Source organism: Hemiscyllium ocellatum, chromosome 23, assembly GCF_020745735.1.
Source record: "Hemiscyllium ocellatum isolate sHemOce1 chromosome 23, sHemOce1.pat.X.cur, whole genome shotgun sequence".
Classification (NCBI taxonomy): domain Eukaryota; kingdom Metazoa; phylum Chordata; class Chondrichthyes; order Orectolobiformes; family Hemiscylliidae; genus Hemiscyllium; species Hemiscyllium ocellatum.
This window is the reverse complement of record NC_083423.1, coordinates 26,746,914-26,763,923: the sequence shown is the minus strand read 5'-3', so window position 1 is coordinate 26,763,923 and position 17,010 is coordinate 26,746,914. Positions and strand designations below refer to the sequence as shown.

General features: G+C 39.5%; 1 protein-coding gene across 2 annotated transcripts in view; it reads left to right on the top strand.

Moving 5' to 3' along the window:
• fam185a (family with sequence similarity 185 member A) overlaps positions 1-17,010 on the top strand; it is a 105,782-nt gene that overhangs the window by 54,011 nt on the left and 34,761 nt on the right. The window contains exon 5 of one of the 2 annotated variants that reach the window (XM_060843160.1): positions 12,714-12,755. The exons of the other annotated variant lie outside the window; for it this stretch is intronic. Within the exon in view, the coding sequence (XP_060699143.1) occupies positions 12,714-12,755 (42 nt within the window). The remainder of the gene's footprint in view (positions 1-12,713; positions 12,756-17,010) is intronic. 2 annotated transcript variants of the gene reach the window in all.

Genomic DNA, 17,010 nt, shown 5'->3' with positions numbered 1-17,010 from the left:
GAGGGCCTCTGCCACCAGAAAATTTTACATTCTTCGTGAGTCAATGACGTTGTTGTTTTTTCGTTCTGTGCATTTCGTGTTAACACAGATCCTTAATAATCCTGTTTCTAAACTTGCATTGCAATATTTTAAGAAGATGCAACTAGAATTATTTCTCTATTCTGTATAAGCCGACAGTACTTAGCCTATTAGTCTTGAGATCCTCTAAATATCTAACTTTTTTTTGTGTAGGCAATTTGTTTTTATTTGAACTTTGCCTTTTTCTAACCAAGCATACACACAATACAGTATTTCTTTTTGAGTTTACTATCTGAGGGCTGTTCTGGTGGTTAGAGCAAGAAGACCGTTCTCAAATACATCCTGTGATGTTGGCATGAATTTGATCTTCATCAATCATTCAGGCTCCTGAGCTGATCAGATTCCAAGGAATTCAGATTACGTTATTTACACTTTTACATGAATATTATTGCTTGGATTTATGGGCAGTGATAATGTTAGAGAATCCAATTTCTTTCCATCACATGGTTGATCGGGAGTTTATCTTTCTCTTGCTGTCTGTCGTTGATGTATAGGATTCGTAACTTGATGCTGAGCTTATTAGTTTTTTTGTCACTTTATGAATGCACCTTCCTTCTCCATCAAGGCCTGGAATGTGACTTGAACCAGGAGCTGCTTGCTCAGAAGCAAAGACACAATCCACTGCACTATGATACCTAATACAGTGCTTGATTAGCAGTATTTAAAAATTCAAACTTTGTCTTTTAAAATATTATATTATTACATTATGTTAACATAGAAATGGTGAAGGAACTGAATACGTACTTGCATTAGTTTTCACGGTGGAAGATACCAGCAACATACCACAACATCAAGAGAGTCAGGAGCAGAGGTGAGTCGAGTGGAGATGGTATTCTGAAAGCTGACAAGTCAGAAGGCAAATAAATAAGCTGGACTGGATGGACTACACCTTAGAATTCTGAAGGAGGCAGCTGAGGAGATTGTAGTGGCATTAATGGTGATCTTTCAGGAATCACCAGAGTCAGAAAGGGTCCCAGAGGACTGGTAACTGGCAGTCAGAATGGCTTCATTAAGCGGAGGTCACAGCTTGCAAATCTGTTAGAATTCTCTGTGAAGGTTTAGCTAAGCTGGTTTGCAATGCAGAGCAATGCCAAAAACATGCGTTCCATTCCCACACTTGCTAAGGTTACTATGTGGCTTCTCCTTCTCAACCTGTCTTCTTGCCTGAGGCATGGTGACTTTCAGATTAAACCACCACTAGCTGCCTCTCTTACCAGACCACAAGGCTACTCTTTTATAAGACAATGGCGTCTTTAGCTTTACCATCTTCTGAAGCAGAGAGTTCCAAATTCTTTCAACCCTGTGAGAAAATAAAGTTCTCCTTAACTGTTCTAAAAGGGCAATGCTTAGTTTTAAAACTTTGCCCCCTAGTTCTAGACTTCCCACAGAAGGAAAACTATTTCCATCTTTTCAAAACCCTTCAGGAACTTGTATGCTTCTATCAAGTGATCCCTTGCTCTCTTAAACCCCAGTGAAAACTAGCCCAACCTGCTCAAATTATTCTTAGCAGACAACTCACTCAGTCCAGGTATCAATCTAGTAAATCTCCTCTGAACTGCTTCCAATGCACTTACATCCTTCCTTTAATAAGGAGACCAAAGCTGTACAATGTATTAGAGATGTTATCTTGCAAATGCCCTGTATAATTGAAGCATAACATCCTTATTTTTTATGTTCAATTCCTCTCCAAGTAAAGGATTTATGTGCTGTACCTGCAAATGAGCCTTTATGGCTTGCATACTGGAATATCTAAATCCCTTGGAACCTCTAAATTCTGCAGTCATTTTCCCACTGAGTAATGCAATGCTCTTTCATTCTTCCCACCAAACAACAACTACATATTTTCTCAATTTATATTCCATCTGCCAAATTTTTGCCCATTCGTGCAGCCTATGTCATGTCTTCTTCATAACAACATATTTTGCCATTCTAGATATCGTCTGCAAATTTAGTTACCTCACCTTCTCTCCCTATGTCTAAATCATTGATGTAAATTATAAAAAGTTGGGGTTCAGCATGGACCCCTGTAGGTCTCCACGTATTAAATCCTGCCAGACATGTAAATATGCATTTATGCATATTCTCTGTTTTCTACCAGTCAGCCAGTCTTCTATCCATGCTAATGTGTTGTTCCACAGTACAAGCTTTTATTTACTGCAATAACCTTTTGATGTGGAACCTTATGGATAGCTTCTGGATAGCTAAGTACTGTCGATCTACAGGTGCCCTTTTGCCTATAGTACATTCCTGCAAAAAATTCCAAGTAAATTAGTTTAACATGACTTCTATTTGAAACCATGCTGACTCTTCCTGGTTGTCTTGAACTTTTCTAAGTGTACAGTCATAGTTTCTTAATGATCAATTCAATCACTGTTGCCACGGCAAATCTCAAGCTACATGACCCATAGTTTCCTGCTTTTGCCTCTTTTCCTTTTTGATTAGGGGGATTTGCCATTTTCTAGTTTGAAGGGACCTTTCCTGAATTGAAACAGTTTTGAAAAATTATCATTAATGTATCTAGTAACTCACTCGTCACCTGTTTTTAAGATCCTAGGATGAATATCATCTGAACCAAGCAACTTGTTAGCTTGCAGCTCTAGATTTGCTCAATATTGCTTGTCTGGTGATTGTAATCTCACTAAGTTCTTCACTCCCTTCAGCTATTGCTGATCTTTTTTTTGCATACTCTATAGTAGAAACAGAAACAAACTATTTGGTCATTCATCCTGTCATTTCATTATTTTATATTACTATTATCAGAAATTGCAGCAGGACCTTGTTCAGCTGGGGAAATGGACCAAGAATTGTTAAATGGAGTTTAATATAGATAAGTGTGAGGTCTTGCATTTTGAAAAGTCAAATTAAGGTAGTTTCATGGTGAGTGCTAGCGCCTTAAGGAGTCATAGGTAGACAGGGCAGTGAAGAAAGCTTTTGGCACACTGGCCTTTATCAGGGCATTGAGTGTACAAGTTGGGAAGTTATGTTGCAGTTTTACATGACATCGGTGAGGCTGCATTTGGAATATTGTGCTCAGGTTTGGTCACCTTGTTATAAGAAGGATGTTATTAAACCGGAAAGAGTGCAGAAAAATTTACAAAGGTGTTGCCTGGACGCAATGGTCTGAGTTAAATGGTAAGATTGGACAAGCTAGGACTTCTCTCTTTAGAGCATAGGAAACTGAGGGGGGACCTTTATAAAGATGCAAAACATCATGAGAGGCATGGATAGGATGAGCGCACTCAGTCTTTTTCCCAGGGGAATCAAGGACTAAAGGGGAAAGAATAAAAGGGAACCTGAGGCGCAACGTTTTAAGACTGAGGGCGGTACGCATATGGAATGAGCTGCCAGCGGAAGTGGTTGAGGTGGATACATTAACAACATTTTAAAAGGCAGTCAGACAAATACATGAATAGGAAAGTATTAGAAGGATATGGGCCAAATGCAGGAAAATGGGGTTAGCATGGATGGAAAGGTTGGTTGATATGGACTAATTTGGGCCTGTCTCAATGCTGTAGGACTCTGACTCTCCTGACTCGCCATCCTCGCTGTTTAGAGGACCAACACTTAATTTACTTATTTGTTTCCTTTTAAAATGCCTCGAGGAACTCTTGCTACTGTTTTTACATTCCTAAATAGATTCCTTGCATGCTCTCTGATTTCACCTATAGCTCTTTAGGTCAGATGTTGGTCAGAATATATTCTTCTTTGGGCACTTATATACTGTTTCCTTAAGCTTGTGTTTTCCCTAGCTCATTGTTGTGGTTCTGTTCGCCGAGCTGGAAGTTTTTTTTTGCAAACGTTTCGTCCCCTGGGCTAGGCGACATCAGTGCTTTGGAGCCTCCTGCGAAGCGCTTCTTTGATGTTTCTTCCGGTATTTATAGTGGTCTGTCCTTGCCGCTTCCGGTTGTCAGTTTCAGCTGTCCGCTGTAGTGGTTGGTATATTGGGTCCTATCCTAGAGCAAATTCTAGAATAGATCAGTTAACGTATAGGGTGACAGGTGTGAAGTTGATTGAATATAAATCAAATTTGAAGCTTATGTTAATATCGTATGGACCAATATTTATTCAGTTTCAGTTTGTTAAGATGGATTCTAATCCTTGGTCTAGAAAAATAGATAGTGGAATTAGGCTAATAAAAAAGGAGCATTTTACAGCTATTTTTACATATAGGGAGGGTCAATTATGATTGGATTTTTTGTATGATAAGGATAGGATTAATGGAAGTGCTAAGATGAAAAAAATTAGGAGGAATGATGAGTTAAAGATGATGTTCATGGCTCGTGCTTGGAGTTACACCAAGAGTTTTTGGTTCCTAAGACCAATAGATTACTATTATCTTTCAGGAGCTGAGTTAGTCATGGATTTGAACCATGAGAAAAAGAATTAGCAGTACTTTATGTCCCAGACCTATCTCGGTAATTAAAAAGATTTTAACTTTTATTTTTAGAACCACAATCTAATGTTTTGGTTAAACTATAAGTACATGTTCATCCTATGATGAGTTCTGGTTTCATAATTAGGAGAAGTATAGGTAGAAGGTGGAGGGTGAGGAGGAGATATTCTTGTGTGTGGGATGGGGTAAGGGAAGAAATATGATTTGAGGTAGGACCGCGTTGAGTTATTAGGAATATGTAGAGAGAGTAGGAGGCGGTAATTAATACTCCTAGGCCTGTTAAGATAATGGTTCAATTGGATCAGTTAAATAGGGAAGAAATGATAAGTAGTTCTCCTATAAGATTAGGTGTTGGTGGTAATGCTAGATTAGCTAGGTTTGTTAAAAATCATCAGGTTGTCATTAGAGGTAGGGCAATTTGAATTCCTCGGGCCAATAATAATGTTCGGCTGTGAGTTCATTCATAATTAGTATTTGCTAAACAGAATAGGGCAGATGAGATTAGTCCAGTGCAATTATTAGGATAATGGCTCCTGCAAAACTTCATGGTGTTTGGATTAAGATAGCCCCTGCAACTAATCCTATATGACTTACTGAAGAATAAGCAATGAGGGATTTTAGGTCAGTCTGTCGTAAACAGATATACCTGGACCCAATATACCAACCACTACAGCGGACAGCTGAAACTGACAACCGGAAGCGGCAAGGACAGACCACTATAAATACCGGAAGAAACATCAAAGAAGCGCTTCGCAGGAGGCTCCAAAGCACTGATGTCGCCTAACCAGGGGACGAAATGTTTGCAACAAAAACTTCCAGCTCGGCGAACAGAACCACAACAACGAGCACCCAAGCTACAAATCTTCACACAAACTTTCCCTAACTCACTTAGCTAACAATCAGATGATAGGTCCCCTTCTAGAATATTTCTTATTAATAGGAAAGTAAACCTTCTGAGCATTCTGAAATACTCCCTTAAATGTTTGTCACTGTTTCTCCATGAGCCATGTGAATGGAGTCCATGGGTGGAAGGTTGGCTTCCGTGATGGTCTGAACTGTGCACACAAACTTCTGTAATTTCTTATGTTCCCGGGCAGAGCAGTTGCCATTACCAGTATATTTGACAGTATGTTTCATTGATGCATCTGTACAAGTTGGTGAGAGTCCTTTATAGACCTGCCAAATTTCCTGAGCTGCCTGAGGAAGAAGAGGCATTGTTATGCCACTTTGACCATTATATCTACATGGCAAGTTCAGGACAATTGTTGATGATTGTCACTCCTAGGAACTTGATGTTTTCCACCCTCTCAGCCTCAGCTCTGTTGATGTAGATGGGAGCATGTTCTCCTTTCTTTCTGAAGTCAGTGATCAATTCTTCAATTTTGCCCGATATTGAGAGAGAGGTTGTTCTTGTTGCGCTACATCGCCAAGCCTTCTACCTCCTTTCTGCATTCTGACTCATTGTTGTTAGATATCCATTCTACCACGGTGGTGCCGTCAGCAAACTAGTAGATGGCATTTGTTTGGGATTTGGCAATGCAGTTGTGGGTGTACACTAGGGGGCTGAGGACACAACCATGGAGGGGCGCTCCAGTATTCAGTGTTATCGTGGAGGTGCTGATTATCGTCAGTTGGTCAGAAAGCTGAGAATCCAGTTTTTCAGGTTGGAGCTGAGACCAAGGTCAGTGATAGGAAGGTTATTATTAAGCTGGAGAGGGTTCAGAAGAGATTTACCAGGATCTGGCCTTAGAGGTTTATAAAATAATGAAGGGGATAGATAATGTGAATGGCAGATTTTTTTTCCCTCAATTGCAGTGGTATCCAGGGACTCCCAGTTGCTGCAGCCTTTAAGTTCAAATGAATTATTTAATTGCATTATTGAATTAATTGTTATTTATTTGCATTGTATTTTTGTTTTTGTTAACCATGATTTTGTATGCTACATCGAAACTTAAAAATAGATAATACATTAGTAAACGAAATTCAATTCTCACGTGAATGCACAGATATTTCTGTCGCTGCAAATGAGACTCCAGGATAGTATATTGTCTCCTTGGTAATAGGGTCAAATGGTCTCAGAATGGCTATAGTACATTCTGGAGGGGAAAAGTGAACAGCCAATGGTCATAGCACACATTAGTAGAAATGAAACAAAACGAACGAGGACCTAAAAGAGTATAGGGAGTTACGAATTAAGTTGAAATCTAAGACCTCAAAGGTAGTGACTTCAGGATTACTACCAGTGCCACATGCTATTCTTTAGAAATAACAGGATACATTGGATGAAAACGTGGCTGAACAGATTGTGCGAGGTGGTAGGTTTCAGATTCCTGGAATGTTGGGATCCATTCTGGGTGCGCTGGGGCCAGTAAAAACTGGATGTGTTACACCTGGACAAGAACAGGACCGATGTCAAGACTGATGACAGAATAAGTAATGTTAAAAAGATAAATATTAAGGCTTTATGGCTTAATGTGCAGAGCATTTACAATAAAGTGGGTGAAGTAATCACGCGGAAAATGAAAACAGATGTGTAGTCCGGATTGTGGAGACTTGGTTTCAGGATAACTAGGGATGGGAACTGAATGCTCTGAATTCTACATTTAGCAAAGGCAGACGTAAAGAAAGTCAGTAGAGTTGCATTGCTGGTTAAAGAGGAAGGATATTATCTCTGATGATATGGAATCTGTATGGGTAGAGCTGAGAAGCGCCAAGCATTAGTGAGGATTGTACATAAACTCTCAAACCTATGGGTGATGTTGGGAATGCATTAAACATTAGAGATGTGCAATAAAAGAACATTTGTATTTATGTATCAATATCTATCTCCATATAGATTGGGCAAATCAAATTAGTAACAGTTATTGAGGAGGAATCCCTGGTGTCTATATGGAATGGTTTTCTGCACCAATATGTTAAGGAATCAATCTAAACAGGCCATCTAATCTGGGTATTGTCATTAGAGACAAATTATTAGCTGTCCAGTTGTGTGAGGCACCTTGGGTGTGAGTGACCATAATATGATAGAATTCATTATCAAGGCAAGAATTCATGTCTCGCACAGAAGTAGAACAGAAAGATGGCCAAACCATGGCTTAAAAGGGAAGTTAGAGGTAGGATTAGAGGCTTACAAATACGTCTGAAGAAACAACAGCAGAGGAGTAGGAGCAGTTTAAAATTCAGCAAAGGCAGGCAGAGGGATGTATTTAAGAAGGGGAAATAGAGTATGAGAGTAAGCTTGCAGAAAACATAAAAAACTGAGTGTACAAGTGTCTACAGATTGGTGAAGACAAATGTAGGTCCCTTAAGGTCAGAAACAGGGTAATTTGACCAACCATAAATGAATACTTTGATTTTGTGTTCACAATGGATGATACAAATAACATACCAGAAATGTTGAGGAACATAGATTTAATGAGAAAGAGGAACCAAAGGAAATTTGTATTAGCAGAGAAATGGTGTTGGAAAAATTGATGAGATTGAAGTTGATAAATCACAGAGACTGATAATCTCCATCCTGATACTTAAGTGGCCCTAGAAATAATGGATGCATTCGTGGTGATCTTCCAAGATTCTATAGAGTCTGGATCAGTTCATATAGATTGGAATGAAGTAATGTAAGCAGGGAGGCATGGAGAAAACCGGGAATTATAGACTTGTCAACCTGCCATCAATTGTGGATAAAATATTAGAATCTCTTATAAAATAAGTAACAACTGAGCATTTAGGAAACAATGGTAGGATTGGACAAAGTCTGCATGGATTTACAAAAGGGAAATCAAATTCTCTGAAATTCTTCAAGACTGTAACTAGTAAAGTTAATGGGGGGGGGGCAATGGATGTGATTTATTTTGATTTTTAGATGGCTTTTTACAAAGTCCCACATAAGAGATCAATGTGTAAAGTTATGGTACGTGGGATTGGAAACATTGCATTGATATGGATAGAACACTAGTTGGCAGACAGGAAACAAAGAAGGAATAAATGGGTCTATTTTTCTAAATGGCAGGTAGTGACTAGTGGAGAACCCCCAGGGACCAGTGCTAGGGCTCTAGCTATTCACAACATACATTAATGATTTGGATGAGGGAACTAAATGTAATGTTTGCAGATAAAGCAAGGTTGGATGGGAGTGTGAACTGTGAGGAGGATGCAGTGATGCTTCTGTATGATTTTGAGCAAGCAGAGTAAGTGGGCAAATGCAGCATAATGTGGATAAATGTGAGGTTATCCACTTTGGTAGCATAACAGGAAGACAGATTATTATCTCAATTGAGAAAGGGTGTGCAATCAGACCTGGATGTTCTTGTACACCAATTACTGAAAGAGCATGCAGGTGCAGCATGTGACAAAGGAGTCAATAAGGAGAGGATTCAAGTACAGAAGCAGGGATGCCTGGCTGCAATAATACGTGACCTGGAATCTCATTTGGTTTTGGTCACCTTCTCTGAAGAAGGATTTTCTTGCTGTAGAGGAAGTGGAGTGAAGATTTCTGGGATGGCAAGGCTTGATGTATGAGGAGAGATTGAATCAGTTGGCAGTACATTGTTGGAGTTCAGAATAATGAGGGCGGATCTCAAAGAAATGTATAAAATGCTAACAAGAATAGACAGGGTCTGTGTAGAAAAGATGTTCCTGACGGTGGGTGAGTTCATGGCCAGGGTTCACAATCTAAGAATAGAACGTAAACCACTTAGGACTGAGACGAGAAATTTCTTTACCTAGAAAGTGGTCACCTGTGCATTTACTACCACAGAAAGCAGTTGAGGCCAAAACATTGTTCAAGTTCAAGAAGAACTTGAATATACCATTTGGGACGAAAGGGATCAATGGAAAAAGGTGTGGGGGGGTGGGGTGCGGAACACATGGGAGAAACAGGAACAACCCATCGAGTTGGATGATCAGCTATGAGCATAATGAACGGCAGAACAGGCTCAAATGGCCTATGCTGCTGCCTTTTTTCTGTGTTTCTAAATGTCATTAATTTTTTATATAGTAGAGCAAGAGCCGATTTCAACTGCTGCTGGTGGGCAGGGCTTGTTCTTCATCCCTTTTATTGGAAACAGATGTGACTTAATGGAGTATTTTAAAAATTCTTTTTATCCAAAGATATTTAAACACCTCTGAACATTTTTTAACCACTACAAAATCACTTGTGTGTCTAGTTAAACAAAAACTCAACAAGCAGTGCCCATTAAGGGCAGTGCAACAGCAAAGGAAATGAGGAAAGACTGGGAGAAAGAGAGGGGTTTCAATTAAAATGGAGTTCATAGATATTACTAGAAGTATCGGGAGGCTGAAGCATTAAACAGCTGGAGCTTTATTATGCTCACTCTACAGGCAGCATGGTAAAACTAAACCATTTCCCGCCCAAAATGGCTGATGAGATCATAATTACAATACATGGTTGGTCTTTGCAAGTGATGGTCCAACAGACTTACACAAGTACACAGTGGGGGGAAGCAGTTTACTTTTCAAAACAAAAACCAGTACCAATCACTTGTAATGAATATAGCTCAATCTTTTGATGACCATCTCAGGGCCCTCTTCTCACCTACTCTATTAGATATTGCAAACTGCCTGTCCCAGGTGCTCACCTTGCCTGCTCTTATGTATACCATATTTCCTTCTGAAGCAATCCATTATGTTTATTTGTACCGCTCCTTGAGGTCTTTGTAACTAAGCAGATGGTCTTTCTTTTTGAAAAAAGCAGTGTAGCAGAACATTAAAGATGGTTTGGAAATTGCAAGATTTAGAATTTCCCATGTGCACAATTTTTATAAATATTTCACTTTTAGCCAATGTGCAAGGCTCATCAATTGGACTTTCTGTGACTTTTAAACATTTAAACTTCTGTTGAGAATATGTCAGAATACCCAAATTTAAAATCTTAAACAATTTAGATTGTGTTTTAATGGTTTGGGGATTTTGCAGATACCAAAAGAAACTTTCCTGCAAATGAATAAACTGTCATTTGAGATTAAACACATTTCCATTCTGCAATGCCTTTGGACTAATACAATTTCCAGACAGCCTAGACAGAAATAAAGTACAGGCATAAAATATAGTTACTTCAAATAATGTAGTTGCAAGATTGGGTTTCATAGCACCACCCATATTAGCAGTTTAAAAGCTTCAGTGGCCTAAAATGGCACTGGCTAACCATCCAGCATAACCCACATACGTTCAGAGGTGTTAGGATACACCTCTGGAGAAGGTGAGACTTGAATCTGGACCTTCTGGCTCAAAGGTAGGGACACCACCACTGTACCACAAGAGTCATTGTAGAGTGTATTCCAGCTGGTATTTCCAGGCAGTCTCCCATCCAAGTACTGACCAGGCCTAGCTGCTGAGATCATTGGGAATTTTTAGGCTAGAGTAGCTTTAGGCAACTCATGTGCTGTATCTTTGGAACTGCAAATGACTAAATTGAGTGAAGGCTATTGAGAAAAGATGCTGTGTGAAGAGTGAGGGGAATGTCTCGCTGCAGGTGGCTTTTAGATATCACAACATTTCATTGAGCATATCTCCCTACTGCCACCAGATCCATGGACAATGCATGAAATGTCTCTGGCAAATTAGTCTGATCTGGGGTATAATGGTCACAATGACATTGAGCGTTTCTCTATTTTTTTTTAATTGCATCAATGTTTCCAACATAACTTGGTGTAATCTTTGCCGATGCGTCTGGATTGTGACAGATGGCATCTAAACTGGGGCAGCTGAATAGTGTTTTTTTCAATCCCTGAGGGGAGAAACAGGTGAAAGGGCAAATTATTTTACCAGGATAGCAGAAATCTAAATGGTCTATGATGGCATTGACTGAACATATACCACCCTCCGTATATATGATTCATGACCACCCATGACTTGACTACACTGTTATAAGTAAGAACCATGGAGCTACCAAGAATGTTAGGGTGGAGACCATCAATATGCTGAATATTTGAATTGTTCAAATTTGTTGTGGTCTGCTTTGTCCTTCATAACTGAACTCTTATGTTCATTCCATGAGAAATCTGGACGCTAGCTCCAGAAGGAGGCACCTCAAACCGTTTTGCGGTGCAGTGAGCAGATGCACCTACTCAGAATTCCTTTTCCTTGAGGAGAACAATCACATTGTCCCTTTGACCAACATCACAAAATAAAGCGATCAATGAAAATCTTTTTATTATCATGTTTATCCAACAGCACACCCAATTTCTAACAAGAAAGGAATTGGTTACCCTGGAATGGGACTATTTGGCCCCGCCGTTTTGGCTCTAAACTGTTTTGGCGCCAATACATATAGATAACTATAGTGTGAAAATTTTGGTTTGTCTCTCGCGTAGAATGTTTTCAGCAATTTCTGGTATGGGCTGTAAAAGAAAATAGCAAGAAAATTGTATTATAGCTTTCCAATATGAAGACAGAAGGGCTTAAGTATCATCAAGGCAGTAGATGACTATTAACAATTGTTAAATGAGAAAATGATTACAAAACGAGATTTGAATCTACAGCGGGTCATTACAGCTTTTACTATCAGCTCTTGCTAGTTGAGAAAATTACATCGGGTCATTAGTCATCCTCTCTTCTTTAACCAAGCAAGAGTTTTTTTTTATTCTGAATTGGTGCCAAAACAGCTCAGCGCCAAAGTAATGAGGGCCAAAACAGTTTAGAGCCAAAATGGCGGGCCAAATAATCGGTGCCAAAAGGGCGGCGCCCAAAACGTACCCGACCCTGATTACTCTAGTGCAATCTTGTAGTGCCTGCCTTGTGGATATATGTGCATATCCTGTGCTCCTATATAGTGTTGTTCACTGCCTGTGGCATGGCTGCTGACTTCCATTGATGCAAACTACAGACTACCTTGCAGTTTGATGCCAAGCTTTCAGATCCTGGCTTCAATTTGCGCCACTTTGTCATGGATTGCAGTAGGTGATGGACTAGTGGTATTATTGCTAGACTGTTAATCCAAAAGGATCATCCAAAACATTAACTCTGATCTCTCTCCACAAATCCTGCCAGACTGAGATTTTCCAGCAATTTCATGTGTTTGTTTATGTTATTGCATGGCTGATCTATATAGCAGAATTTATATATTTCTGCTCTGGGTTTCAAACAAATAAAGTCAAATTTTCATGGATTAGCTGCTTTAATAATCTGAAGTTCCATGCTGTTAATAGGATATAAATAAGCTTCTCTTAATATTTTTGCTTCAAAGGCCTTCTGTTACAATATTTCTGTGTTATTCCACATGCAGGAAACGTTACAATTCGGACAGATGCAGGTTCTGTTATAGTCGGTAAGAAACTATTCCATTTTGTTTGTATTAATTCCAATTTATATATGGGAATAATTCCACCATAACTCTAATTATGGTTTAGCTGCAAGTATCAGTTCTGAGACCGCATGGATATGTACTTTGCAAACAAAAAGACAAGGCTTCATTTAGCGACCCCTAATAAATTTGCTACTGAAAGTAGAAAATAGACCTAATCTCAAATGACTAAGAAACAATTGGCAGAATTTTCTAGGCCTGCCTGAAGCTTTTAAAAGAGTAGGTGCGGATTTTAATTGGCAGAAGGCAAACATTTACTTTCCCGATGGTGAAGTTTTGCTATTAAGTTCTCAGAGGATCGGTTAGAGTTCCTGGTCAAGAACTTCATTTGCATTCATTAGTATATTATCAGTACGCATTCCCCCCTCCCCCCGCCCCCCCGGCCAGCTGCTGGAATTACATTGTTGGGTGCAATCTTGTTGGCCAAAAACAGGAAACATATATGTTCACAAATCTGACATGGGGTTTATACTTCTTCCAGCTCTGGTGAGTGCAGGTATTTAGAAATACTTGGATTTTTCATGTTCAAGGTGTTTCTTTTCACAAACCTTTAGTTTCAGGGTTGAAGCCAATTCATATTGATCAGTTCATGACAAACCTGCCCCGGCAAGACAACCACATTGACTGAAGCCGTCAAACTGAACTGGGGAAGCTAAGTGAGTTGAACTCAACAGGAGTTTAAACGCAAAAAGCAATATTTTGTGGACATAGATGTGTCATCATTCCATGTGTGCCTTTGGTGAAAAACTGTCAAATGGCTGCATTATCCTAGTTGTGATGCAAGATGAACAATCTGATAGTGTTTGGGCTGTTGAATAGTACAGCTCCTTCTGTATTTCGAATGTAGATCCTGGCAGATGTATAAGAGGAGAAAGTGAGGACTGCAGCTGCTGGAGATCAGAGCTTAAAAATGTGTTGCTGGAAAAGGGCAGCAGGTCAGGCAGCATCAAAGGAACAGGAGAATCGACGTTTCGTCATAAGCCCTTCTTCAGGAATGAGGAGGGTGTGCCAAGTAGACTAAGATAGCTTGGCACACCCTCCTCATTCCTGAAGAAGGGCTTATGCCCGAAACGTAGATTTTCCTGTTCCTAAGATATATAAGAGGCCATACCACTGCGATGTCAGTAGTGCTATATTGGTAGCTGCACTGAAATGGCAGAAATTTATTGCGCATTGATTTGAGAAAGGAGATTCCTGACACCGAATCTCCTTAATGACAGTCATCTGCAGTGACAACCTTACAGTGCCAGCACTCAAAGGAACATTGAGCATTGAGTAGATGGTGGTGTATATCCTGGTTGAATTCAGCAGGTCATTCAACCTCTTAGAACTATAGAAAAGTAACAGTTCAGGAAGATGGCATACAGCTCCTCGTGCCTGTGCTTGCTGAATAAATAGCTACCCATTCTAATACCACATACCAGCACTATGTCTGTAGTCTTGTAGGCTGCAGAGCTTGATGCAAATCCAGGTTCCTTCTAAATGAGTTTCCACCTCAACCAAACTGGGGAGCAAATTACAGATTTCTACTATCTTCTGGATGAGAAAGCTTTTCCTCATATCCTCTCCAATCAGGTCACCTTAGTTCTGTGCCCTCTGGCAATTGACCTTTTCATGTGGGGAAACAGGTCTCCCCTGTTCATTCTATCCAAGTCCTTCAGTATTTTATAGTTTGATTATGTCACCCTCTTCACCTCTTATAAGGAAAATAGCTCTAACCTATCCAATCTTTCCTCATACCTGTAATTTTGAATCCCCAGTAATATTGTTGTAGATCTTCACGGTACTGTCTCCAGAAAAATTATGTTCTTCTTGAAACGGAATAACCTCAACTCCAGCTGTGGCCTAACAAGTGTCTTATAGTTCAAGCATTTTCATTCCTGATCTTTTATTCAGTACTACACCTAATGAAGGAAATTATCCCATATAGCTTCTAACCACATTATCTACTTGTCCTACCACCTTCAGGGACTTATAAACATGCGCTCCAATGTCTATCACTTCCTCTACACCTCTTAATACCTTCCTTTATTGTATATTCCCTTCCATTGCTTTGCTTGCCTTTTCCTAATTGCATAAATCTGTACTTCTCCACGTTAAGTTCCATTTGACGCTTTTCCACAAACTTGACCCAATCATTAATTTCTTCACAGTTGACAGCCAACCTTTTCATTATCAACTCTTCGGGCAATTTTGTGTCATTAGCAAAGTTTCCAATCACACTCCTCTCACTTGCCCCTTGTGACACTGGAGCCAGATTCTCTTGAGCCTCCCACAGGCTTTGGCCTTTGTAGCCATCTCTGTCCTGTTGTCTTCATCAATGGGCAGCTTCTAGTCGCCATCCATGAATAAAAGAACTTCCTTTCTGTCTGACCGCCTTTACAAGAATCTCTGGGGAGGCATCCATAAAGCAAGGCTTTTTACTGGTCTCTGACATTTCCAGGGGTGGTTGATTTATTGAAATGTCATCCAGCAGCGTTATATAGCTGCGCAGCCACACATGCCAATCAGTGTGCCAGTGCATTCACTTCTCGATTCTACCTTTTAAATATGGTGCCAGATGTTGGAGCCCTGAAGGTCTTGACAGCCTTCAGACCTCATTGTCCATAAAATTTGACATTTTATGCATGTGTGAGAAAAATGTAATTGTGTGGGGCACACAACCAACCATAGCAAAAGTCCCTTCTTAAATGATTTTTGAAACTGCTTCTGCCTTGCTGAGGTTTCCCTAAGCCTGCGCTAACAACAAGGGTATTTTTACTGTCCAAAAGTCATTTTCACTATCAATTTTTTAAAGCCTGTATAGTGTGTCTTCAGATAAAAGAACAGAGATAATCATTTATTTTCCTTTCAAACAAAGCATTTATTGCTCTTACGTTTAAATAGGGTGCCCAACCATTTATGTTATTTATGTCATTTGCTTGTAGTCTAGAAATTCAAGGAGTGCTTTTATCTAGCCACCCTACAATTAGCAATATTTACTTGCCAAAGTCAAAATTAAGCATTTTGTTTAATTTATTAGTGTGTCTGGAAAAGAGGTTAAGTTATGCAAAGTTGATTATGCCACAATTTTTGGCTTAGTACTTTTTAGTTAAAAAAAATCAAAGAAGAAAGTTGTATTTTTCCATAGCAACAAATCTGTGAATGGACTATAGTGGTTCAAGAAGGTAGCTCACCCCCACTTCCAGTGCAGTTAGGAATGGGCAATTAATGTTGACTAAGTTGTGAAGTCTGTATTCCCTGAAATTGGAAAAATAATTTTGCATTGGATGAAGTTAGTGCAAAATGTACCATTTTCGTTTCCTGAAAAGATTGTTGGAAGTTTTTAAAATTTTATACTTCTGTTCTCATCATGGTTAATTTTCTTTTCCAGTTATCAAAGACAAAATAACTTGTATATTAGCTAATGGAAGTAACTTTGCTGATATTAATACGTCACGTCTTTTGGTCCTTTTGGTTTAATATCAGTCATTGGATCATGACGCAATTTGCAGTTTCATTATCTTAAATTTTGACTAGCCTTTTTGTTAAGAATGTGAACTCTTGTAATTTAGAGAAGCAAGTTATTAAGGAAAAATTGGTAGCAGCATGACATACTGGCCAGACTAAGACAGAATACCTTTTTGTCATTATTGACTGAGGATGAGCTATTATAAATCTTGGCTTTAGTTTTGTGAATTTGAGTGATTCCAGCTGCTCTCCTTCTGGCATTAGTAATATAACAGGAATTAACATTTTTGCTACTACATATGTCTGAGCATAAGGAGATTAAACTTTTTTTTTGTCAAGTTACGATCAGCTGTATTCAGTAGATAGAGTCATAGAGATGTACAGCACGGCAACAGACCCTTCAGTCCAACTCATCTATGCCGACCAGATATCCCAAACCAATCTACTCCCACCTGGCAGTACCTGGCCCATATCCCTCCAAACCCTTCCTACTCACATACCCATCCGGATGCCTTTTAAATGCTTTAACTGTACCAGCCTCCAACACTTACTCTGGTATCTGATTCCACACACGTACCACCCTCTGAGTGAAAAAGTTGTCTCTAGGGTATCTTTCCCCTCTCACCGTAAACCTATGCCCTCTAGTTCTGCACTCCCCACCCCAGGCTCAATCCTCCAACTCTGGCAATATCCTTGTAAACCTTTTCTGAACCCCTTCAAGTTTCACAACATCTTACTGATAGGAAGGAGACCAGAATTGCATGCAATA